Below are 27,583 nucleotides of genomic sequence, written 5' to 3' on the forward strand. Positions count from 1 at the left end.
TGCTTCGGCAATTTTCGTGAGTTTCAGCGCATGCGCAGATGTTGTGAAGTGGAAAATTGCTCCAACTGCGCATGCGCCACCACGCCGGTCTCATTCCAAAGATTTCTGAAGAGAAGAAGATGGTGCCTGTGAACTCCGATGCCTGAATCTGCACTGAGGGGTAAGTAAAACATTAGGGGCATTTGCCCCGGGTAACACTGGGGGAGGAGGGGGTCTATGTAGGGTAGGGTTTTTGTTTTTTTAACTTTAGGGTTGAATTCTCCTTTAAGGAAAGGCCATCTCCCATAGACTCCATTTTATCCAATAACCCATATTTTTAAAAACAATTTCCTTTTTTCTCTGTAATAATAAAATAGTAAGTCCAAATGTAAAAAACGAATCCGGGATTGAAGTTCCCCCAAAATCCAGCAACTTCTTTTAGGGCCCTCCTCCTAAACGACGTTGCTGTATCCCTCAGAGAGGAGGGGGGAGATAACAGAAAATTTATACAGTGTAGTAATTTCAATGTTAAGTAAAATACACCCACAGTGTCCTCCAAACATTACTAAAACACTTTTTTACTGTGATGCAAAAAGAACATACACTTGTGTATTAAATTAACTTATTCACCATGTGTGTTCAATTATAGCTTTTTCACCCTTATTTTAAACAGGAAGAAAAGAGAACAAACAGGGGTGGGTGGGTCCGTAACCAAGGGATAGTGAGGTTAGCAACACAAATACGGATTGTTGCTTTCAGGTGATTTATATACTCACAAGGAGTGAGTTTCAACTAGGGAATTAATGTAGTAGTTTCAATATAAATACACCCACAGTGTCCTCCAAACCTTACTAAAACACTTCTTGTGAGTATATAATACCACCGGAAAGCAACAATCCGGATTTGTGTTGCTAACCTCACTATCCCTTAGTTACGGACCCACCCACCCCTGTCTGTTCTCTTTTCTTCCTGTTTAAAATAAGGGTGAAAAAGCTATAATTGAACACACATGGTGAATAAGTTAACACACAAGTGTATGTTCTTTTTTGCATCATAGTAAAAAAGTGTTTTAGTAAGGTTTTGTGGGTGTATTTACTTAATATTGAAATTACTACACAAATTCCCTAGTTGAAACTCACTTCTTGTGAGTATATAATATCACCGGAAAGCAACAATCCGGATTTGTGTTGCTAACCTCACTATCCCTTAGTTACGGACCCACCCACCCCTGTTTGTTCTCTTTTCTTCTTGTTTAAAATAAGGGTGAAAAAGCTATAATTGAACACACATGGTGAATAAGTTAATTTAATACACAAGTGTATGTTCTTTTTGCATCACAGTAAAAAAAGTGTTTTAGTAAGGTTTGGAGGACACTGTGGGTGTATTTTACTTAACATTGAAATTACTACACTATATAAATTTTCTGTTATCTCCCCCCTCCTCTCTGAGGGATACAGCAACATCGTTTATTTCTGAAGCTAATAATAAAATAGTATCTTATAATTGATTCAAACTAAGCTATAATTAATCCTTATTGGAAGCAAACCCAACCTACTGGGTTTATTTAATGCTTACATGATTTTATAGTAGACTTAAGGTACGAACATCCAAATTAAGTAAAGATTTCCGGCAAAACCCCAGGTCCTGTGCATTCTGAATAACAGGTCCCATAGCTATACTTTGTTTAAAAACCAGCTCACACAAGTTTACCTCTGAAGGTTTTGCAACATCCTTTTCATCAATATATTTTGCCCAAGGGCCAAGAAAACCGTCTATGTTTGAGGCATCGCTTCCTTTTACTTTCTTCCTTTTGTCAGATTTCTTCTGTGTGGATTCAAATACTGTTAAACCTGAAATGATGCAATTATTATTTAAACTACCAGAAGGTTAACTTTTCTGTTTTCATCACAGTTGAATTAAATAGCATGCAGTGTAATCCTACTTTGTCCCTGATGCCAATACTGTTTATCTACCTATATTCTGCTTTTTCAAGGTAAAGCTGCAGATTTCAAACTGTTGGCAGTGACTACTTTTTATGGGAAGTATAATGCTTAGAGATACTGTTAGCCTTAATAAAAAGAAATGTAGATTTCTGCACTGTTGTGACAGACAAAAAAAGCTTTAATTCTTCACGATCAGCTAAATGGAAACACTGCAGTCTATTTGCTATTCAAGGAAAATGCCAAAAATTAAGACAGCTTTGTTGTTTTCTCATGACAAAAATGTGGCTTTGTCATACAGCAGGGAGAGGTGAATAGCTCACTGTTGTATTCCTGTTGTTCACTGTTCAGTCATCACACTGTCCTCATCTGTTTCTACTGGCATTTCCCAGAAAAGGCACCCGCAATAAATCTTAGCAGAGAACATGGTTACATTTCCTACCCCCCTTGGCTGTACGGTGTCCACATAGATAAGTATAGATCTTTCCTGACAAACAAACTTGCAGCAAGGTAGCTGCTATGAGACTGGGATATTTAGCTGCCTGACTGCTTGGCTCATGTATGCCTAAACATTTTTTTTTTAAAAGTCTTTATTTTTGCATTTAACAATAAAACAAATTATATTATTGGAAGGAAAATAAAAAAGGGGGGGAAATGTAGAGTGGTTGGTTGGTGGGGGTAGGGGGGAATGGTGGTTGGGCCACCCATTGGCCAGTCCGGTATTTTATGCTATACCAGGTGAGTTAGTCCATCTCTGTGGTGGTTTCTTGACACGTAGTCCATGCATCCCAAATTTTAGCAAATTTTTCTGGACATCCTCTACTCATGTAGGTCAGTCTATACAATGCCTCATGAATCAATTTTTTCCCATAGTGTTATCGTAGGAAAAAAATTCTGGCGATTTGACCGGAGGAAAGTCCAAGTAGGTTTGCAAATACATAGCCACATTCTCCCAATAGGCATTGATCACCGTACAGGACCAAAAAACATGCATAAAGGTACCTGGGTCTAGACCACATTTATAACACAAATTATCTGGGGACAATCCCATATTATGCAAACGCACTGGTGTGTAGTACAATCTATGGATCGTCATATGCTGTGTAAGCCTATCCACACTACTAATTACTGTAGGAACAAAGGTTTCTGTTATGTCATCCCAGTCATCTAAGTCCAAAGTAGGGATGTCTTGCATACACTTTGCGTATGGGTTACCTCTTTTAGAGTTTAGCAGGTTGTATACTTTGGACAATCTTTTCCTCTTTTCAGGTGCCTTAAGCAGAGTCTCCAAGGCATGGGAATTGGACATTCAGGGCATGCCGGACCTGGAGGTACTGGTAAAACATGGTGCGCGGTAATTGATACTCCTGGGATAATTCTGTAAATTACTTCAATGTCTGGTTTTTGTATAGCTGGCCCAAATATTTGACTTTATATGTTGCCCATAACTGTGGGTCTGGTACTGTTTGTAAATGTGGCAGGGATGGATTTAGCCAAAGTGGTATGTTGGGCGATATTTGGGGGGTGCTAGGTTTGTTTAAAGCCAAAGTTTTTTTCCAGGCGAGTATACCTGTACGAAAGGTGGAAAATGGTTTTGGGTGATGCCACGAAATGGCAAAATAGCTAGTGATTCGAAAGATCCTGCCACTGCGGCAGCAGTTATGCTGGCAGTGTCCTCTGTCGAGGGGTTGAGCCACCCTGCCACGTGTGAGTTGAGATGCTAAGTAGTATATAAAGAAATGTGGCAGGGCTAGGCCCCCAAGCTCCTTAGGTGCGGTTAGTATTGCTAGTTTTATAGGCTGTTTGTTTGCCAATACAAATGATGACACCATCGAGTCCAGCCTAGAAAACAGTGCCGCCAGCATTACAGTAGGTGCATTCTGAAACATATACAACAGTTTAGGCAAGATAATAATTTTTATCATATTAACTCTGCCTATTAGGTTGAGTGGAAGTGGGGACCACAGTGAAAACTTATGGCAGATGTCAGCTATTACTGGATCTATTTTTAAGGCTATAAATTGAGAGAGATCCGGGTGAATGACCATTCCCAGGTACTTAAATTGATCCACCTGCGATAGTGCCTGTGTTTGACTTAGCGGTCTTTGCAAGGATGTGCCCATATGCAGAAGTGTGGATTTGGACCAATTAACTGTGAGACCCGATGCTTTCCCAAATAAATCGACAACCTGCAGCATTTTATTAAGTGACTGGTGTGTATCTTTCATATAGATTAGGGTGTCATCTGCGTAGAGGGAAATTTTCTCATCTAGTGAGTCCACTTTCCAGCCAAGGATGTCTGGGTCATTACGAATCAGGCCGGCTAATGGTTCTATGGCAATGGCAAATAAATATGGGGACAAGGGACAACCCTGCCTTGTACCTCTGCTCAGCGTAAAGGAGGGGGATATCTTACGGTGTAGTATGGTTTTGATTTGTTCTGATGGATAAGGAAAGCGCGGCATGATCTGATATACCCCCCAGGAGGTATACGGCATTAGTGATTTTAGGTTGCAACAGTGGCGTTGCCAGCGCTAGATCTATACGTGACGCCGTCCTATGGGTGGCTAAATAACAGGAATACACTTCCCCTGATGGATGGGCCTGTCTCCAAATGTCAACAAAGTTATAAGTGTGGCACCAGTAAAGTAAGGGGGTTGGGCCGGGTTTCCTGGGGGGCAACAGTTTAGTTCTGGTTTTAAAACCATGTTAAGATCATCCATAAGCAGCGTGGGGGATGGATCCATGTTCAATATTTTTCCCATGACCTCATCTAGTACAGTAATATCAGCCGGTGGTGGCAAATACACACACACCATGTTAAGTAATTGTTGCCTCACAGAACTTTGCATAACAATATATCTGCCGAGTCGATCCGTATGTAACTCTAGTATAGCGACATTTGCTTTTTTGCTTACTAGTATCGCCACCCCTCTAAAGTAATTTGAGAGTTCAGCGTGGTACACTCTTGCACCCCATGCTTTTTTCAAGGCTAGAAGGCAGCCACCTGTGAGGGGTGTCTCCTGAAGGAGAACCAGGTGCGATTCTATTTTTTGAGCTATTGGAATACCAGGCCCCTTTTAATCTTGGAATTGAGGCCTCTGGCATTCCAGGAAATTATATCCACGGACTCCATATTTTAAATTTGGTAAAGCGAATAGGCATAGTCATACAGGATGTAATAGCCCTAGACTAAGGTGGCCCAATGGGTGGGGGAAAAAAGGTTAACCATCCATTTCTAATACAGTACAATGGGAGGGAGGGCTAATGTTTATTAGCCCTCCCTCCCGGTCAATCCTTAGAACTAGGTAGACCTATTACCCTTAAATACCAACTGTGGGGTGTATTCCAAGCCCCAAAGATCAAGTGGCGTTTCCTCGAGTCCAAAGTTAAGTCTCCACTGGTTTGAGCAGTACTAGAAGCCCAAATATCTCACAACTGCTCATTGAGTGGCGTTGGAATAACACCAAAACGGATCCAGATGTTTAGGAACAAACCTTCAGTAGTTAATGCCTGGGGCTATTGCGTGGGTCTGGCTGGTGTCTGCCGTCAAGCCAGGATGCAGCTTCTTCTGTAGTATTGAAAAAATGCGACTGGGTGCCTTCTACAATCTTGAGCTTGGCCGGATATAGTACAGCATATTTATACTGTAGATCTCTCAACCGTATCTTTACCGTGACAAAGGTGCTGCTTTTCTTTTACAGAGCCGTGGAGTAATCCGGGTAGCATGCTTTTAGCACCGTCATGTTGTAGCTCAGCTTTATTTCTTGCTGCGTTCAGTATGGCATCCCTGTCCCGGTAGTTTAATAGGAGCAGCAAAAAGGGCCTTGTGGGGCACCAGGCCTAGGGGGTCTCCCAAGCACACAATGTGAGAGGATTTCTGGCCCAAACTGGTCGTGGAGCCATGTTTCAATAAAAGTTACCGGGTTATCCCCCTCAGCGCTTTCAGGCAGCCAAACGATTTGAATATTATTGCGGCGCTGTCTATTTTCATAATGCTTGAGTAGTTCTGCTGCGTCAGACTGTTGAGTTGGTCTGGAACCGGGCCTTGCGCATCCTCTAGGTTGGAGATCCTACCCTCCATTTCCCTCTGCCTTTCACGGATCGTTTGGACATCCACCCGCAGCAGCGAGAAGTCTACCTTCAGCTCCTCAATTTGTGTAGACAGTGCTGCACGGGATTCGGCAATTGCCGACAGGAGTATTTGGACCCACCGGATCTGGTTGTTGTAACTCGGGCGGATCTGCATCGTCATCATCACCGCGGTGGAGTATCGGTGGGCTGATCACTTTTTTTGGCAAAATGCTCCATGGTTTTCAGTCTTGGTCTGTATTTCCCCATTCTGAGAGTATTTAGGAATCCAAAAGTGTTCTTAAATTACCTATTTATAAGGGCTCAGGAGGTTTTCAGGATACAATTATAGCGGAGCTCTTGGTTAGCATGTCTTACTCCGTCGCCATGCAGGACACGCCCCCGTCATGATCAAAGGAGCCATGACTCAATAACTCACTTAAAGGAGAAGGAAAGGCATCCTGTACTTGGGGGTGCCAAATGTTAGGCACCCCCAAGTGATTGTATTGACTTACCTGAAACCCCAGGCCGGTGCTCATATCAGCAGTGGTTATACCAGTGAGCACCATGGAGTGATCCTCTTTTCCGGTGTCTTCTTTCTTCGAATTTCCCAGGGCAGACGTATGCACAGTTGAACGATATAGGCAACTTTTCAGTTAAAGTTTGGCTTTCCGTTCTACTGCGCATGCGCAGCTGTGTGAAGGAAAGAGGAAGACAGAAGAGGATCGTTTCGCGCTGCTAGAAGATCCCCAAAAGGTTCACAGATGCAATACACGGTTATTTGCTAGTGCATTAAAGGAACAGTTCGGTGTAAAAATAAATACTGGGTAAATAGATAATAAAAAAGGTTTCTAATATAGTTCATTAGCCAAAACTGAAATGAGAGCCCGGAGTGACTGGATGTCTAACATAACAGAAGAGAACCCAACTTCCTCCTTTTCAGCACTCTAACTCTGAGTTAGTCAGCAACTTGAAGAGTGGTCACATGGGACAAAACTGTTCAGTGAGTTTGAAATTGATCCTCAGAATGCAGCACAGCAGATTCAAAAGCAATAGTTATGTAACATGTGCCCCCCCCTCTAGTCATTGATTGGTTACTGCCTAGTAACCAATCAGTGGAAACCACGAGAGCTGAAAAGCATGAAGTAGAGTTCTGTTCTGTTAGACATCTAGTCACTCCAGCCTTTATACATTACATTTTTGGCTAACTATATTGTTACCCACTTTTTATTTTTACACTGAACAATTCCTTTAGAAGAAGATAATTATTTATTCATGGCTTGTTTGAATAGTTTTTCACTAATGATTTCCCACTCATTCAAAGAAGTGAAAGTAAGATGTTTGCAGGTAACTTGTTAGAGAAAATGTATAAATATATATTTCAATATATTCACCTTGATTCTTTTCTGCTTCATCAACAGATCCAATATACTTAGTGCTGGTTTCCCGATTGTCTATGGAAGGATCTAGTGCATAACCTAAGAGTTAAAAAAAAAAAAAAAAAAAAAAAAAAAATGTAAATATTTATTTTATACTAGAACTGAATCTTTAGGTTTATCTTAAAACCCAGGTTTTCCTTTTCAAGTAATTTGATGCAGTTTAAAAAAAGTTTTTCACAAAACAGGTAAACACACTATACAATAAAATGTTAACGATCTCTCACAAAAAGGCTTTTGTAAGTGTTACACAACACAATTTGTATTACATGCAATTTCGAATACATTTAAGAAATGAAACTTTGCGCCTAAGGCACAAAATACTAGTGTGATGTAATATCCCAACTGACCAGATTTATGGAGTGATTTTTTAAATACATGTGTTTGCTGTGGTTAATACTAACCAAGATAATCAGTGATAAGATTCTTATGAAGTAATGAAAGCACTGATTTCCAAATAATGTCTGCATATTAGCTGATCCACTGAGTAGTCAGAACTAATATACTTTTATTGTTATAATGATTAGATAATAAACATGCCAGTGTACATACATGGTATTCCATGTATAGGATCTAATAATCAGAATGCTGGCTACCTAGGAATTTCAGGATACCAGATCTATCCATCATTTGGATCAGAATATCTTAAGGTACTGTTTTAATTTTAGAGAAAAAGCAATTTTTTTACAATTAGAAATATTTGCTTAAAATTAACTCTAAGGGGTATTTCTTACCTGTACTTGTAAAAAAAACAATGAGATAAAAATGAGAGAGTTCTGACTGGAATAAACTGGGCTTTTAGCACAAAAGCCAAATGGGGAAAGATATATCAAACACTATATACAAATAATTCAGTGGGGACAGAGAGGTTTTCATCATATACTGACATTACATACAATACAGGAATGAATGTGGCCGGCACAGCCATGCATCGTGCAATATAATGTATACAAAATTAAGAGAATATTGAACTTGTTCTGCTAGAATTTCTTCTTATTTCACTTTGTAATCAACAGGGAGCAGAAATGAAATGATAATGATGGGATTGACTTAAGCCATTTTGGGAATAAGTCTCTGAAAGAATACATACAAAAAGCTTTTCTTTAACAGAAATCAGAGGTGAAAGGCAAATGTTCCCTTTTTGAGATCATCATTTTTGCCAAGGGAAAATCACTGTAATCAATCAGCCCAAAGTGCCATAAGAATAAATGGCAACTTTCTTAAAATTTGTATTTAAAGGACACGTCAACCCAAAAAAGAAATGTTTTGTCTTATCAAAGAAAACACAATTATAAGCAAGTTTGCAATATGAATTTATTAAAAAATTGATATTGAAAGCAGCATTTGCTCAACTTCTGGTTGTTAATTTTTAAACAATGTCACAAGTCAGTCTCTTCCAGCAAGACAAGTCTGTCAATTCGTTACATCAGGTTGAAAAAAGACCAAAGTCCATCAAGTTCAACCCCTCCAAATGAAACCCTGCATCCATACATAGACACCCTGACCCCTCCATACACTCACATTAACAATATATACCCATATCTATACTAACTGTAGATATTAGTATCACATAGCCTATGATATTATGCTTGTATACAGGTGTGTGTGCTTCAACCACCTCGTATAGGTTCCTTTCGGGCAGAGTGCAAAGCAGTGTATAGGCCCTTGCCATAGGCCAATTATACAGCAAAACAGGAAAAACTGCAGCACCTCTTGTTTGAAAAATGTGAAAAATTTATTACAGTTGGTCAGTAACAGGCAACGTTTCGGGCCTTGTCTTGCCCTTTCTCAAGGCTTGAGAAAGGGCAAGACAAGGCCCGAAACGTTGCCTGTTACTGACCAACTGTAATAAATTTTTCACATTTTTCAAACAAGAGGTGCTGCAGTTTTTCCTGTTTTGCTGTTGGATATTATGCTTGTCCAAGAAATCATCCAAACCACTCTTAAAGACATTAACAGAATTAGCCATCACAGCATGACCCAGCAGTACATTCCACAACCTCACTGTCCTCACTGTGAAGTACCACCTACGTTGCTTCAAATGAAAGTTCTTTTCTTCTAGTCTGAAGGGGTGGCCTCTGGTACGGTGATCCTCTTTATGGGTAAAAAGGCTCCTTGCTATTTGTCTATAATATCCTCTAATGTACTTGCAAGCATCTGTTTTTCCAGAGAAAACAACCCCAACCATGACAGTCTACCCTCATAATGTAAGTCTTCCATCCCTCTAACCAGTTGGCTTGTCTTACATTGTTTCAAAAGCCAGAGCCACCAGGGCAGAGAACAGAAAGAGACAAAACACCTCTTTCAAAATCAATTCAAATACAAATAACTTTTCCCTGATTTTACATTTTCCTGGATTTAATACCATTTTTTTCTGGTCCCCTGAAAAACGTAAAATGGGGGTTCTACTGTATGTCTAAAATATATCAATGATTACATTTCTTACCATATGTTGCAAATGTTCTTCTCTGTTGTTCAAACATGAAATCGTTAATATGCGTTGGTTCAGCAAATCCTGAGAGCATGTTCCTAGGAGCAGCCATCTGCTGTGTTTTGAACGGATTGTTGGGGCCAAACTGCAGCAACAAAATTAAAGGCAAAAAATGTGAAATGCAATATGCAAATACTTTTTCAATAGCAAGGAAGCTTAAAGGGGTAGTTCACTCTGCAGATAATCTTGTATGTTACAGCATCTCTTTTTTTTTTTTTAAACAAATTTTCATCTAGAAAATTTTTTTCTGCCCTTTCCAGTTTTCACGTGGGGGGGGCACTGAGCAGCAAAAAATGTAATCTGTGCGGCTACAATTTTATTATTTATCTTTTGATGCAGACCCTTTCCTATTTATATATTAGTCTCTCATTCACACAACTAGCTACTTGCAAGGGTAAATTGGACGGAAAAAAAAAAAAAAGATAATTATAATCTGGAGAGCTGCTAAAACAAGATTTTTGATACTCACCGTTAAATCTGTTTCTCTGTAGTCGAAAGGGGGACACAGGGAACGATGGGGTTAAGCTCCATTCTCCGGAGGCAGGACACTTGAATATTAATTTAAGTGGGCGTGGCCATCAGGCTTACCCCCACACACCATACAATCCTATTCAGTTTGTTCCAAAGCTGCGAACGGACCTTTAACTTGCATTTTAAACGCAACAGGTACAACAGATAACCTGAGGATTAAATGGAAAACAACAGTAGCTCGCCTAAGGGCGGGAAGCCCTGTGTCCCCCTTTCGACTACAGAGAAACAGATTTAACGGTGAGTATCAAAAATCTTGTTTTCTCTGTCGTCTTAGGGGGACACAGGGAACGATGGGGACTTAAAGCAGTCCCAACCACAGCGGGGTGGGAGCGAGCTTATTTGAGTGTTTAACTTTGTAAGTACGGCTTGCCATGCCTTCCGCCCGAGTGAGGCCTCGGCAGAAGAGAATGCGTCAACCTTGTAGATTTTGTAAACGTGCCAACAGTCGACGTGGTAGCCGAACTGCAGATCTGTTTCAAGGAAACCGAGTTACATCATACCCCGGAAGCTCCCACCGCTCTAATGGAGGGGTCCTTGATTCCCTCAGGCGGTGCACTTCTCTTCGCACCGGGGTTTGATTGATTGACTCCTTCTATTCCATCTAGATTTGTATGCTTTTGAAGCTGCCTGACCCCTGCGAGGGCCAATGGAATAATAAAAAAGAGAGTGTAAGTTCTCAAAGATCTTGCCCGATTTATGTACTACCGTAGAGCCCTGACTACATCCATATTATACCTGTATCATCAACCAATTCAGCTGTTTAAATGGTGAGTCCAGCAAGGCTTCAAGCACCAAGTTGATGTTCTACACAGCTACCGGGTTGTGGAACGGAGGTGGCGATGTGGGCTACTCCTTGTAAGATGAGCGTTGAACGTTCACATTCACCAACGCGACTGAAAACAGACTGACAGGGTCGCTACCTGAAGCTTGAGAGAGCCAAGTTTAAGTTCCAACTGTGGCCCTTGTTGTAAAAACAACTGTATCCGTGGAATGTCTGGTTCCAGGAAGGAAAATCAGATTCGTTACAACCTGTAATTATGAATGCCACAACCCACGATATGATTTCGATGATGAATGCTTGTGAGCTTTCAATCTAGTGGCAATAACCTCTTCTGTTAGTCCTCGACTCCACCAAATGGTTGCCTCAACAGCCATCCCATCAACCTGAATGGTCCAGGACTATGATGTAGTATTGGTCCCTGTTGTAGGAGGTTGTTCTGAACACCAGCCGGACCGGCTGTGACACTTAAAACTCCTGAAGAATGGTGAACCAAGTCCTCCGCGAACCGAGCGGAACTACAGTATAAAGACTGCTTAATCTTTAGAGGACTCGTGATAAGATGGGGATCTGGGAGAGAACATATGCTAGGTAGAAGTGCCAATGCTGTGCCATGGCGTCCACCCTTGCTTTCGGAATAAAGGGAAACTTGCTACCTTGCAGTTGGATCTGGATGTCATAGATCTATGCTTGGCTGTCCCCAATGATCTCCAAGTTGAACGAATGCCTTTGGGTGATGCTCCCATTCCCCCAGATCTAGCTGATTCCGACTGAGGAAATCCGCTTTCATGTTGTACACACACGGGATGTATATTGTAGACAATCTGTCAAGATTGATCTCTGCCCAGTGTAGAATCTGTCTGACTTCCACCAGCGTTCCTTTGACTTCACGTTCCTTGCTGCCGATTTATGTACGCCACTGTGGCGCCGTTGTGGCTCTGGAGCATACCGGCTGTCCTGTGGGCCACTGCGTCCATTGAGCTAGCGCTAGTTTTCCGGAACTCGTTCCAGTATGTTTAATGACCATTGTCCGTGTGCAAGCATGTTAACATATTACACCTTAGCACTGGAGACTGATGTTTGTGGACATCACATTCCACTCTGGAATTGGCCATGTTCAAAATGTAGTGTCTAATCCACCACTGCAGCGCCCCATTGTTGGTTGAGGAAGGTTAGAGGTCGAAAAGCGATCCCCCTTACTATGTCGCTAGACGCTAACTTGCAGTAGATTGAAATGTATGAGTGCAAATGGAACTGCCTCCTATGGCAGACACCATTGTTTACAGCACTTGCATTGCCCTGTTTGTCGTCATCTTGTGGCTGATGAGTAAGAAGCTGATTTGATCTCTGCTCAGATTGTCCCAGGGCAGGCTCACAGTCTGAGTTGTTGTGTCGAATCTAATCCTAAGACCGTCATCTTGTGACCGGAGCTAAAGTTGAATTTTTGACCATGTGATGGTCTAACCCTGAAGAATCCCTGCTCCCTTCAGTTCCTCTTTGGCTCTCACTTCCGATCTGGCCTAGAGGAGAAGGTCGTCAAAGTAAGTCATCATGGAGATACCCTGTAGTCTCAGTGTGGCCGATATCCCCTCCATTAACTTGGTGAATACCCTGGTAGTGGATGAAAGTCAGGGGTGCCACATGATAGTGCCTGTTCGAGAAGACGAAGCAAAAATAACAGTGACGAGGAGACCATCTTGTGACATGGAGATGTGCTACCTTGATGTCTAGAAACATCATTAGCTGTCCCTGCTTTATTCCTCAATCCCTGGGCGCAAGGTCTCCTTTTTGTCGCCCCCTGAACATTATAATAGTTGAGACCCTTAAGGTCGAATGCTGGTCTGACTGCCCCGTCTTTCTATGAGAATATAATTGAGTACACACTTGGGGATCTCTCTGCAGGAGGTACGGCTACAATTACCTTTGTACACTCCCCTCTTTCCATACATTTAAGGGAAGCTATTGCCCTTGGAATTGAGGGGATACCGGACATAAGGATTACTTGAGTAGGATGAGAATAAAGTCCAGATCATAACCTCTCATTGATCCAGGTGTCGGAGGAATAATGGACCATATCTCTTGAGATCGTAGTATTTTTCCCCCGATCCATTCTGACGGTTCCGGATGGAGTATCCAGTCAGGCTGAAGCGGCCTTCAGTGCTGAAGGTTTGTTACGAATCCTGTTGGTCTTTTATGGGGTAAGGTTCCTTCACATCCCTTGATTTGAAGGTGAGACCCTTGTGAAAGTTGCTCCCCCCTGTAACCTTTCACCTTGACCACGGAAAAACAAAGTTTTCCTCTTTCGTTACTAGTGGCAGCTCTGCTCGTTTTGTGGGAGGAAGGTACTCTTTGTCCCCCGTTGCCTGGGAAAAAACTTTTCTCCAGCTCTCCCCAACTAACCGTTGGTCTTTGAAGGGGAGCTAATTTGGCGTTTTCTTAAGCTCTGAGCTGCCTCCCAACTCTCGAGCCTCAGCTTAGTGCGTGCCGCCATGGATAATTGATTTAAATATGATGACACTGTAAAAACGTGATGCCTTCACATATTATTGTGTGGCAAGAACAGGTCCTGTCGGGGAATCCCCTCTTGAGTGCCTTTGATAATGATTCAGACTATGCCTGTATTGTCTGAGCACCCAAGCGGAAACTAGACAGGGGCGCAGAGTCAACCCCGCAGACGTAGATAGCTCGTAGGAAAAACTCTCGTCTATCTGAAGAGTCCTTGCCCACAGCTGCATCATGGACTGGCAGAGTGGTAAATTAGAAGCCTTGACAATGGCGGATCCGCTGCTAAGGGATAATGAATATTTATCAACCAGTTTCTCAGGACAAGGGTATAATTTGGTGAATCTCGTAGTTGCCTAAACTTGCATTCAGGCGAGAACCATTCATCCGGAATAAAACTGAGTAATCGTTTTTGTTCTGAGAAACAACTGTAGATTCGCATAACCTGCATTGCAATCCCCCTAGTACCCCATTAATGATGCTATTAATCTCATGGAGGTCATCTGCCCGCCTCCTGATGCTCATCTTCACCTGCGGATGAGAGACCAAAATACAACTTTGGTGCTTCAAGTTATTAGCAGTGGTGGGAGATGAACCCACACCCTTTTGGACCAGGTTTGGAAAAAAGGCACGCGGTCTAATTCAATAATAATGAAAAGCTATTCAGAAGGCTCGTTCAACCTCTTATGGGATGAGGGATGAAAGGGTAATGACTCATCGGAGTTAGAAGGGTTAGGCAGTATCAGCCATTTGCTCTGCCCGTTTGCACTAACCACTCTGTTAGTGGCCAAATAATCTAGGGCTTTCCGCAATTAATGCTCAACAGCAAGTAATGCCTGCAGAAGGGACAGAACTGGGAAGGCTGCACTGCCCAGAGAGGAGGGGGTAGTTCCCTTTGATCCAGCTGGACTGCGGAACAGCTGGCACCCTCTGCCTCTGCTGACACTTGATACAGGCCAAAATTCCACCTGTGCAGCAGAGGGGACCTGTCCTGGTAATATGCCACAGACCTACTCTCTTTCCCAGTTTAGGAAGGTAATAGATGCTGATTTTACCGTCTGGAAGCCAGATTCCACTTATGCACAACTGCAGGAGTCCATCCTAAGTCGTGGGCAAAATGTCCGCTGGAACGCATAGTGCGTTCCACTGATGCGCGCCTGCGCACGCGCTCGTGCGGCAATTCCCGTTCAGGGAAAATGGCCGCTGGAACGCAAAGTGCGTTCCACTGATGCACGCCTGCACATGCGTTCGTGCGGCAATTCCCGCTAAGGGAAAATGGCCGCCGAAGAAAATGGCCACAGGTGGAACGCATCCTGCGTTCCACTGAGCGGTCTGACTTGTTTCCCAGTGCCTAGCGACACGGGTCTTCTGCCTCAGGTGAGTGCACTAGAGCATGCTGTGCTCATTCTGAAAACAGACGCTGCTTTTCTATAGGTAGAGCTAGCCAGGGAAACCGTTCTTGTACCTGTGTCGCTCTTCCCCTTTGTTAGTCAGTTAGTATGAGGGACATAGAGGGGTGTGAGCGAGAAGGGGAAAAGGAGGGGGGGAAAACCCCACAGACTTTTTGGCAATGTCCCTTAAGCAGGGCCCGTGCCACTTACCCCTCCACACCGGCCAGACCATCTGCCTTGAAGTAGACAATGCAGGAACCGTCTGGGTGGTTGTTATAGCCAATGCTAGAAATTTACCCCGGTGTGCTACGCCTCGTAGGGGGTTAACCATGTCAAAAATAGGTAGCCCTATTTTGGGTATCACCCCGGGTGTCAGCTAGCGCTGACCGTAGACTGTCTCTTGATGTCCATCCTCCCGTGAGCAGGACACTTAAAAAACTGAATAGGATTGTATGGTGTGTGAGGGTAAGCCTGATGGCCACGCCCACTTAAATTAATATTCAAGTGTCCTGCCTCCGGAGAATGGAGCTTAACCCCATCGTTCCCTGTGTCCCCCTAAGACGACAGAGAAACAAAAAGCCAAATTATTTGAAAGAAAAAACAAAAAAAATAAAACAGATGTTGAGAAAATCTTACCTCTGGTGCAAACATTGTCTCATAGGTAGGATTAAATTGAACCTCTTTGACATAAGGATCAAGGTGATGTCCAGTCTCCACATCTTCCTATAACAAAAACAGGCATATTAATAAAATACACAGAATCAGGATTGTAATATCAGTTTGCATTCTGGGAAAAAAAACGGAAAAAAACTTACCCTTGAAAAACAGTAATACCAAAAAATAAAATGGTGTGAAAGGAATAGAATGTAGTGTTACCCTGCCCTGGTAAAACCGGTGTCTTTGCTTCAGTAAGGGTAAGGACACAAGGGCAGATTCGTCGACCCAGTGACAAATCACCTCTTCTTTAGGGCGACAATCTCCCTGAACTGTGTTTCCCTACCTTCCTGCTATAATGAAAAAACGCCAGTGGGATGGCACTCACGGCGCTTCATTTTCCTAAGTTGCCTCATGAGGAATCTGCCAGTGTGCTAAGACTACTATAGATTATATAAACAAGCTGCTGGGTAGCCTTGGGGACAGCCATTGAGGCACAAGACACACAGTAGATAACAGAAAAGTTCTGAAGAATCCCATTGCATACTATAGAGCTTATCTGCTGTGTATCCTGTGTCTTTTCTCCTTTTTCTGCTTTGAATGGCTGCCCCCATGGCTACACAGCAGCTTATTTATATACATTTTAGTTGTGTTTCTGAAGCAAACATACCAGTTTTACCAGTGCAGCAGAACCGTACATTATAGTTTCATTAGTTTAAAAGACTTCCATTTTTTGGTGTTACTGTTCCTTTAAAAATCAGTTATATTTTTTACTCTGTTTCTTAATAGCAGTGAGTCCTGCAGCCAGTTTTCTAAACTGCTACAATTTTATACACTAGTGGCATTTCCAGTGGCTTCAGCCCCATCAATCATGCACCCAGACTGGAGGTTTTACTTTCCAGTCAATTATACAATTTGATACAGTAGTAACACCAGCCTACTGAATTAGAGAATGATTCACGGAGATAATTACTGATTACTTGGAGGCAGACAATAGCTACTCACAAGACCATTACTTTATTTCAGTCTGTAATAATATATCAAACTCAACAGATTAACAACTATCTCCCACTGATAACTGGCTTAAGTAGAGGGTGTTCAATCTGTTTATATTTATTTACTGAAAACAGTCTTTAAATAGAATCTATTGCATTCTTGGACATACTAAAGCATTACAACCAAAGACCTACTATTATACCAGTCACAATTCTATTGCGAAATTCCATGTATGGTTTTAAGACAGAACTCAATAAGAATCTAAAGTTTTTTCATGAAGGGCAGTTATAACTCCTTTTTTAAAGGGGACCAGTCACCCAAAAAACCTATTCCAAATCCTATTTTATCACGTTAGTCAAGCAAAATAAAATTTAATTACGCTTTATAAATTATTTGAATCTTGTTTTCTTCAGTCTGGGAACTCTTAATCATATCAAGGAGGCAGGAGCCATTTTGTGGACACTGTTATTAAGGCAAGTCTCAAAAATCTTGTTCATGCATCAGAATTAGGGGGACCTGATGTCCATCCCCATGCAGTGACTACACAAGTAAATGGTGAAGAGAGAAGGGGAATGTGGGGAGTGCAGTGACATCTAGTAAGTGCTAAATGGAAAGTGACAGCTTTTAATGCTTTAATAAAAAAAAAAAAAAAAAAAAAAAAAAGAATTTGGATTTGATGTTTAATTTGAAAATGACTTATTATACAGCTTTTTATGTCTGGGTGACAGGTCCACTTTAATATGAATTCAATAAGTAGGGCTTGGGATAAACATACCGTTGCCTATAGTTTCAATCACAAAAAGAAATCTGTTTCTTATTATTTCTTGAGCTAAACAGGACAAATATTAAGATACTCTATGTTTGGCCCTTGTGAAGTAGATAATCAAATTACAGTAGCACAGAGTCTCCCCATACATAACGTACTACTGCTAACTCAATTACAACAAAGAGAACGGGAGGGAGAAACATGGTGGCAATTTAATTATTAAACTCGCAATTATTAACCTCGCAAACATGAAGTAGCTTGAGTTTTTCAGTTCAGATTAAGTTTACCTGAAATCAAGATGAAAAAAAGGGTATACTAGCCCTTTAAGATTTATTTCTATAAATCCTGTCTGTCCTAACTTTACAGCGTTACAGTTAACAGCAGTTTTATTAGATTATCAGTGGCAGTCTCCCACAGGCTCCATATTATCCAAATAATCAAATATTAATAAGTACCTTGTACATGATCCAAACAAAGAAGCAGAAGCAGCCTCATGGGTTTATTTAATGTTTATGTGATTTTCTAGTAGACAAGGTATGAAGATCCAAATTACAGAAAGACAAGTTATCCAGAAAGCCCCAGGTCCTGATGATTCTGGATAACCAGTCCTTTAAAATGCACCACCACTTTTGCAATCCGCTACGGAAGAAATTACTGTACAACTGGAATTTAAGGGATTTTAGGATTATTTTTCGGTAATTTGAATGACCATCTATTATGTATGCTAAAAATCATTTAGACATTAAATTACCCAATAGGATTCATGCATCTTAGTTACCATTGTGTACAAAGCACTGTTTTTATTACTACAGGGAAAAATGAAATCATTTTTGCAAAATTTTAATTATTTGATTAAATACCTGTATCACTGTGGTTTAAGCAAGCAGCCCTACATTCCCACTTCGTTCCAATTCTATGAAAGCAAATAGTTGGAAACGTGTACTCTAATTTTACTTTCAAAAGTAACATTTATCAGATACTGACCAGCAATAACTGGACATTTCAGTAAAAACAATATCTACTGCCTATGGCCATAAAATACTTGAAGTTATTAAAAAATGCTTGATGCTTTCTTTGTTTGGGGTTGTCCTTATCTAAATGCATAGGTTTTCATTCACTACTGTTAAGTGCAGCAAATTCTTTATTTTCAGTACAGCTGTATTCAGGAAATACAAAATCCACTTTATAAAACAAATATTTTGGCAGAGTTTCTCAATTCCAAACTTTGTTCACCACCCTACCAAGCCCTCATTCAGAGAAATGCATGTACATAGCACTGACTCAATCACTTAGTCTTTTTAAGTTTGATATATTATGATAATCCCACAGATAAATATAAATCACTCTCTCCAGTGTTATGGTACAGATTGTGGAAGTGAATCTTTACAATACAAAGCAATGGCTTCTGTCAGCAGGTGAGCCAATGCACCCGCGGTGCTTCGATTTCCGAAGTCGCCCGAAGTTGCCTCATGAGGAAACTTCGGGCGACTTCAGAAATCGAAGCACCGTGAGTGCATTGGCGCATTATAGCAGGGGGAAGGCAGTTCGAGAAGAGTCTCCCCGCAGAAGAGGCGATTAGTTGCTAGGCGACTAAATCTCCCCGAATCTGTGCGTGTGCTAGCTCCCATAAGGTTCACAATACAGTGATTTTTGATTTGAAGTGTGATTTATATTGATCTGTCGGATTATCATAATACACCAAATTTAACAAGACATAGGGGCAGATTTACCAAGCTCGAGTGAATAGTTCGAATCCAAAAATATTTGAATTTCGAGTAATTCTTTGGGTACTTCGACCATCGAATTGGTCAAATTTGATAGAAATCGATCAAATTGAAATGCTACGAACGATTCGAAGTAGAAATCGTTCAACCATTCGATAATCTAAGTACTGTCTCCTTAAATATCCTTCGACTCAATACTTCGCCAAATAAAAGCTACCAAATTGAATGTTAGCCTATGGGGACATTGCACTTTTTATGATCGAATAAAAATCATTCGATCGATCGCTTGAAAATGTTCGAATCGTTCAATCGAACGATTTTTATTCGATCAAACCTTTTGCGCTAAAATCCTTCGAATTTGATTCCGAAGGATTTTACTTCAAGGGTCGAATTTGAGGGTTTTTTCTACCGTTGATAAATCTGCCCCTAAGTGACAGTCAATAATAGGATTCTAAATGTAACTAAAAAAAGATAAGTGATACTTTTCTATCTTTTGCGGAACTGTTGGGAGAATTTATACAATGTAGCCAGTAGATGGCACTGCTTAAAGGGTATAAATCGTAAATGTTTCAGTAACTTGACAAAAGGCTGGAAACAGGCATGAAATGTTGTATGTTTGTAACAGATCAAGAAGCCATGTCTTCAATAAAGGCTTGAATTAATGGATGGTGCTGTGTCATAAATTGGATTTCTGGAAAACCGGTTGGAAAGTGGACCACTGGACACCTGCATTGTGTCTGGGTGACAGGTCCACTTTAAATTACTTAGCTTTGTGCTTATGGTAACATATAAAGGGAATAAATGCCAAAGCTGTGAAAGATGTATTTAAAGGAGGAAGAAGAGCCTTTTCATTTTTAACAAGGTTACATTAAGGACATAGATTGCTAGCGAAGTGACACACATCCAGGTATTACATTAAACCAACATATATAAAGGGATGGAAATAAAAATGACTAGCCTTGCCAAAATGATTAGATGCTAACTAGTGAGCGTGGGAGACAGACAAGCTTTCAACTTGGCACCATGTTGCCTTGGTGACAAATTGTAATGCACTACTTCATCCAAAACAATACGCAATCAAACATGTTTCAAATGTATGTTCTCTCTACATGAGCAAAATAAATGATGAAAAATATTATTTACAAGGGATGAAACAAGGGGTGATACAGCAGCATAGGACAGTAGAAAAAAGCATTAAAGGAAACCATAGTACTAAAGTACATGCTGTTAGTGAAAGATTTTGTAGCATTTATGATTTTATAAGCAGTTCATATGATTTTAAAAGAATATCTTGCAGTGCACAATAGAACATTACATTTTTTTCGTAATCTGCTTTGCACAAATACATCTTATGTATAAAGATTAATGTTCATGGCTTTGGTTGGCTCTGTGTGCCGGCCTGGGACAAGGTATGACCAACTGCTACCAAAATTCTCAGGGACCATACTCTTTTATCTTGTACGCTCAGGACTTTCTGTATAATGGATCTTTCCGTAATTTGGATCGGCATACTTTAAGTCTACTAGAAAATCATGTAAACATTAAATAAACCCAATAGGCTGGTTTTGCTTCCAAAAAGGATTAATTTTATCTTTATTTGGATCAAGTAAATGCTGCGGTTTTATTATTACAGAGAAAAAGGGAATAATTTTTAACAACTGAATTATTTTAATAAAATGGAGTCTATTGGAGATTGCCTTTCCATAATTCGGAGCTTTCTTGATAATGGGTTTTTGCATAACAGATCCCTTACCTGTACTTTTTTATTAAAAAAAACAAACATTGAGCCTTGGTATAGCTAGTTTGTAATTCGTAGGTTTCTGGATTAGGGATAAGAAACACAATTTCTGCATAATGCAATCTATTGCTTGGATTCTGACAGGTCATGTTCTGGTTAAACCATGCATACAGCCTCCTCAGATGCATCTGATGTATATGATCATTACATTCAAGGGAATGTATAAACAATATATTCTCTGACAGGACAGTGTCTCCAAGTAACAAACTTTTGTTTAATACTGTTTGTTTAACAACCGAGGGAACACTGCCAAGAAAACCTGTTTTGCTTACTTGCAAAGCTTAGAACCTATTAGTAGTAACTGATGCTTTGTACCAGACATTACTTCCCCACCTGGGGACAACCCCTTTAAAAGGTTAAATCACACAGACAACACTGCCACAGAGAACACAGTAGATTGCCTCAAGACAAATAAATGGCAACCACACGTGCCACGAGTAACTTGAAGAGATTAATTCAAACATGCTGCAACATTATCAATATATTATATTTATGTGCCTTTCATGCCTTTTTCTACTTCATTCTTGTTCACTGCGGACTTCAACTCCAGGCTCTTTATACTTTACTACATCAAAACATAGGAGCCTAAGAGACACACTTCTCAACAGCCTAACCTTATAGAGATGCAGCAATTACATTTTAATGATCACCTACATGTAACATAGTAAGTTAGTTTGAAAAAAAGACATACATCTGTCAAGTTCAACTTTTTAGGTCTATATAAAACCTGCCTGCTAGCAGATCAAGAGGAAGGCAAGAACCCCCTTCTGAAATCTCTCTTATTTGCTGCTTAAAGGACCAACTGATTAATAAATCAGAGAAATTAATATATTATTCCCTTATATATTTATTTATATCTTCCCTTAAGTGTCTCTTCTCCAGCTTAAACAACATGGTCAGTCTTTCTTCATAACATAATGAGACTTTCCAAGTCTTTTACCAGCTTAGTTGCCCTTCTTGGAACACTTTCTGATTCAATTATATGCCGTTTGAGAAATTTAGATCATAACTGCATAGGGCTCAAAACCTTGTTTGTCCTTGCAGCTGCTGGCATTGCTTTAGGTATATTATTGACAAGGACTCCAAGGTCCTATTCCTTAATGGTATAAGTGGCTTGCATATTTTAACATCATAGTTGCATGACCTTAAATTTATCAGCACTGAACCTAATATATTACTCAGCTACCCTGACTGCCAGTTTGTCAAGATACTGCTGCAAGATTTCCATACCTTGGAATTAATTGGGCTGCATAGTTTTGCATGATTTAGAAATCACAATACATTTACAATACTCTCCCCTACGTTATATCAAGTACCCCCAATACAGAACCATGCGGGACCCCACTTAGAACCAAGTAGTAAAACAACAGACCAGCTGATATTCTGCCCCTACAGCAATCGTACGAAAGTTTATGTCCGACAAAGCTGGTGACAGCCTCCCACTGAAAATAGTCAGATCGGCAATACATGCAGAGATATTATCGGCAGCCGATTGATATCTTCTAACCTGTCCGATCGACCATGCATGGCATGCACGACGGCATGGCATGAAAAAACGGTCCAAAAATCATACGAATAGAGGATTCGTACAATCGGATCTTTGCGTCTATGGCTCAAGTTAAACCAAAGGCCCTTTATTGGGGCAGTATTGATACTTACACATGCCTACAAAATTCATATGACTGTCTGTATAACTGAGAAAAAATTGGCACAATACACTTTCCTTACAAAAGTCCACTCAAGCTGCATCAAGCCCAGCATTATATACTCTCCAAAATTGCTTGAGTGTGCCCCTATGAATGGAGAGAAGGAGAAATCAGTCACACAGACCTGTCGATGGTGTGATCCCTCAGTAGACTTGAATACTCTTTCCAGCATGCCCAAAAGAAGCAAAAAGGACTCCATCAACAGTTCTTTTGATTTGCATTGTGACATGTCAGTATCATTTTCTCACTGCAAGCTACCTTTCAAGTGATAACTTTATCTTTCCATGTCAATAGGGAAAAAAAATTCTGTGTATGTGGATTCCCCGGGGTCCTCTCCTGACTTGGATGGATTCTGTTCTCAAGCTAGCCTGGTCATATCACCTTGATCTTGAGTAAGAACCATCCTATTGTTTATTTGAGCAGTTCATTGTTTTTCTCTGATATCTCTATGCTCTTGCAGTGATAATGCCCTTCAGTTTTTATGTCATAGGTTCCCAAGTTTATAAAAACTCTGATTTTTGTTCAGGGTTCTGACTCTTTGTGAGTTCAGAATCCATGGAGCTTGTGTCAAATAAACACTATATTTTTACCTCAAGTGATCCGTCTTGAAGTTGCTCAACACTCTCATAGACAAACATAGACATAAAACACTGCCTGATTCAAACTAAGATATAATTAATCCTTATTGGAAGCAAAACCAGTCTATTGGGTTTATTTAATGTTTACATGATTTTCTAGAAATGAGCGGATCTCCCCCCGACATGCTCACATTGAGGTGGGCAATATTGGGCTGATCTGATCGTAGGCCCAAGGGACCAATGATCGGATCATAATGTAGCCAATAAGGGCAGTCGGATCCCGGGACCGCATCAACGAACAGATGCGGCCAGATATCGATTGGGAAAGCCCGTCAGAGGGCCCTACACATGGGCCAATAGGTCGACTGGGCCAGCTTTAAGGTACGAAGATCCAAATTACGGAAAGATCCATTATCCAGCAAACTGCAGGTCCCATGCTGGATAACAAGCCCTATACCTGAATTTAGTTTTTTTATAATTCCAAGAAGCTTACCACATCTTTTGTAAGGTACCAAGGGTTAGTGTGTTTTATAGGTTAATTCATGTTGTTGTTATTATTATTATTATTGGGTTACCGAACTTCTCCAACTAGGTGGTATGCCTAGGTATGTATAACGATCTGTTTACCTCGGATCCCGGAGGAAGGTAGCTGATCCAGTAGAACTGATGGTAACAGGAACCTCTACGGCTCCGGTATTCACCGACAACCTATTGGGGCCCCGGGCTTTCTGCTGCGGAGGTGGTAGAGAAGCCAGGCGAGTTACCAGGAGCGAAGTAACAAGGGATCAGGCAAGGCGTAGTCAAATGCAGTCAAAGGTCGTTTCCAGAAGACGGGTTTCAGAGAAGCGAAGTACCAAGGGGTCAGGCTAAGGCGTAGTCAAATGCAGGCAGAGGTCGGATTCAGGCAGCGAAGGTTCGGAGGTCAGGAAAACAGGCAGAGGGTCAAAACCAGGAAACTCGAACAAACAGGGCTTTAGCAGGAACAGTAGGAACTGAAGCCAGCTTGGGCAATGTGAGGAGGAAGAGGAAGGTATTTAAGGGAACAGGAACCAATCAGGAGCAGGCTGAGGAAGACAGACACATCAGGAACCAATAGGAAGCCAGGCGCCCAAATTAGAGGTCATTGCTCCTAAGTATGCGAGCGTCCATTCCTGCGCAGGCGTCCGATTTGACGTGCGCGGGCGCCTCGACGCCGGCGCCCAAGTTGACGCGTGCCTGCGCTTATGCACTGGCGCTCAAAACCAGTGGCGGGTGTTACAGCATGGCAGTTATGGGAGTAATAAATCAAGATCGTAGTTTTCTCTGTGATATTTCTAACTTTATTTTTGTTTAATAGAATTTTCTATTTAATGGAAATTTATTTTAGCAGTTCTAAAATTACTGAAAATAAACATATTCATGGGTCTGTGATCAACTTTAGCACAAATCACTGTTTAATGAAATAGTTTACAACCTTTTTAGTAGTTTTATTGTCACTTTAATGACATGGGGTGTAATCAGCAAATATTGGTAGAATAACACTAAAATCTGAATCGGCACATTTTTGGGGGAAGTGAATTGAAGAGACATTAAGAGGGTTGTATTTCCTTTCCTCCTAATCTTTATAGTCAAATGACAGTGACAGTCTCACATGCATGCAACAGTGTATATATTTGAATCTTAGCTTTATAAACACTAGCATATGATTTGCGTCCATTCATTATTTAAATGGAAAGGTGGAGAATAAGTAGTTGTCACATGACATACAACTGTCTGATGCTTGTTAATATTTATAACAGTGCTGACTGAATGGGCCTGTGATAGATGTAACCAAACTGACTTGAGTTAAAAAAAAAAAAAACAACAATCAATACAACCCTAGACACTTACTGAAAAATTTAACAGCCTAGAATTACTCAGCCTTATGTTCAGCACAGTAGTTCCTAAAACAATTTATCTTATATATGTAAACTTGTTAAACTACTGGGAGCTCTAAACAAATGTTGAACCTCAAACGGACAATAGAAACAAAACAGTCAAATAGATGTGGTTCTCATTTATACAGAGTTTAAAATACCACAGCAAACTACAGACCTTTATTGAATTCTTAATTAATAGGTTGTACATCTTAAAGGGATCATTCAACTTTGAGTTAGATTTTATCGTTACAGGGAGCAATATTCGAAGACAATTTGCAATTGGTTTTCATTTTTTAATATTTGTGGTTTATGACTTATTTAGCTTTTTATTCGCCAACCTTTACACTTTGCTATTTTAGCAATCTGATTGCTAAGGTCCAAATTTACCTAACAACCATGCATTGATTTGAATAAGAGACTGGAATATGAATAGGAGAGGTCCTGAATATAAAGAGGAGTAATTAAAAGTAGCAATAACTAAGCCTTAAGCTGACCATAGATGTAAAGATTTTTAAAAGATCCAATCGTTATCGTGAGACCACGATTATCTCAAAATGATCGTTTAACTGTACGATGTGTCCATTAACTAAAAAGACAATTTCAGGTGATATTGCCAGCAAAACTGAAGGGTAGCTGCCTGCTTGGCCCTGCAAACAAAGAGATTGCACTGGAACCGATAAAGATTTTTAAACCTGGCTGATCAATTTTCTGAGAGATGTCGGCCGAAAAAATCATAACATGTACGATCGTTCGAATCCCACTAACCACACGATAATTTGAGGGATTGGTCGGACTGCACTGAAATCGGTCATTCACCAAAGAAGAATCGTCGCGTCTATAGGGACCTTTACAGAGCATTTTTAGATGGGGTATGTGACCCCCCCCCCCCATTTGAAAGTTGTAAAGAGTCATAAGCAGAATACAAATAATTAAAAGAAAAATAATGAAGACTGATTTAAAAGTTGCTTAGACTTGTCCATTCTATAACACACGGGTCATATTTATTATGCCGTGTAAAAAAATGGCAGGATAATAAACCACACATCTTCAGGTGTTGCCGTGTAAAAACTGGCTTTAAAAATGGTGCAAACTTTTTGCACATTTTATTATTAGCGTGACTTCCTCCAGAAGCAATATAAAAGACTGTGTCAAATCTGCCGTTCACATAGTGTAAAGTTACACGCAATTTAATAAACTCGCCATTTATTTTACACAGCTTTTTACACTTTTTTTGGCAAATGTTGTTTTACACAACATAATAAATATGCCCCTTAGAATTAACTTAAAAGTTAACCACTCCTTAAGGACTGGAGGCCTCAACTTGCAAATAACCAAATATAACTGAAGAGTGATCTCAATGTATTATTACTTCATGAATAACTTTCATTATTCCTTTCACAAGACGAGTGGTCTTAAATAGTTATAAGACAAATACTGCCATATGTCTGATCGGATTACTGCTTTTTGTTAGTTAGACCTTAAAATCAAACTATTGATTTTCAGTGAGATTAGAAGTCCTGACTAAACACGCGATATCGAACTTTCGGGAACATAAGCTACAATTAAAATCGCTCAAAGAGACTGCAGCAAAACACATGGCAGGGAAACACATATGTCAGAGAAAACTCTAATATCCAAGATACACATGGAAAGAACAAGTAGAACTTGTAAAAACGCACCTTGACCGCTACCTCCGGTGCTGAGTCCACAACTCTTAAAACTCCTGTTCCTGGGGGTAAAACTTTTAAATGTGCGCTGCAATCTTCACTATCGGACTCACTATCAGCCTCTGAACCACTGCTGTACGATACTAAGGATGTAAGAGCCGCCATGTTGCCACCGGAAGCTAGGAGAAACCAGGCAGTTCGACCGCAAAGGAGCTTGGGAGTAGCAATAGAAGGCGGGGTTTCCAATATATTTTGTTAGTGCACAAATTCCTTTGCGTGTACTTATAAAGCTCGGTTTAAAAAAAAAAAAAAAACCGACTAAATATTGGTTGTGAGTTTTTTTGTGTAACGAAATACAAGATTTTTTTGGTGGGTGTGAGTTATGTGTCTTGAAGAGGGGATTGAATGTTTTTTTACAGTTCCAAATTTATAAATTCGGTATCGACAAGTTCCTATCCTAGGAAAGGACCTGACGTCACGGTCATGTGATCCTACATGTGACCGCTCCACTGCAGCTTGCCTATTCGTGAGCAGCAAATTCAAACTTGGGAAAGTGGTAATGGGTTCTAGTGGCAGGCTGCGGACTCTTGACAGACCCTGTAACTAAATTCCCAGGGTTGCCAACTTGTATTGTAGGTTTAGTACAGGTTGCAACCTCTACCTCAGGTTTTGGGCCA

General features: G+C 40.6%; 1 protein-coding gene across 1 annotated transcript in view; it reads right to left on the reverse strand.

Annotated features, from left to right (window-relative positions):
• The window catches only part of cdc40.S (cell division cycle 40 S homeolog), a 43,811-nt gene extending 16,722 nt beyond the window's left edge, over positions 1-27,089 (reverse strand). Inside the window, 5 exon segments of the mRNA NM_001094228.1 lie at positions 1,690-1,829; positions 7,385-7,468; positions 9,873-10,002; positions 15,756-15,842; positions 26,919-27,089. Of these exon segments, the coding sequence (NP_001087697.1) occupies positions 1,690-1,829; positions 7,385-7,468; positions 9,873-10,002; positions 15,756-15,842; positions 26,919-27,071 (594 nt within the window). The 5' untranslated portion in view covers positions 27,072-27,089.
• Positions 27,090-27,583: the final 494 nt, after the last annotated feature.

This window comes from Xenopus laevis, chromosome 5S, assembly GCF_017654675.1.
Source record: "Xenopus laevis strain J_2021 chromosome 5S, Xenopus_laevis_v10.1, whole genome shotgun sequence".
NCBI lineage: Eukaryota > Metazoa > Chordata > Amphibia > Anura > Pipidae > Xenopus > Xenopus laevis.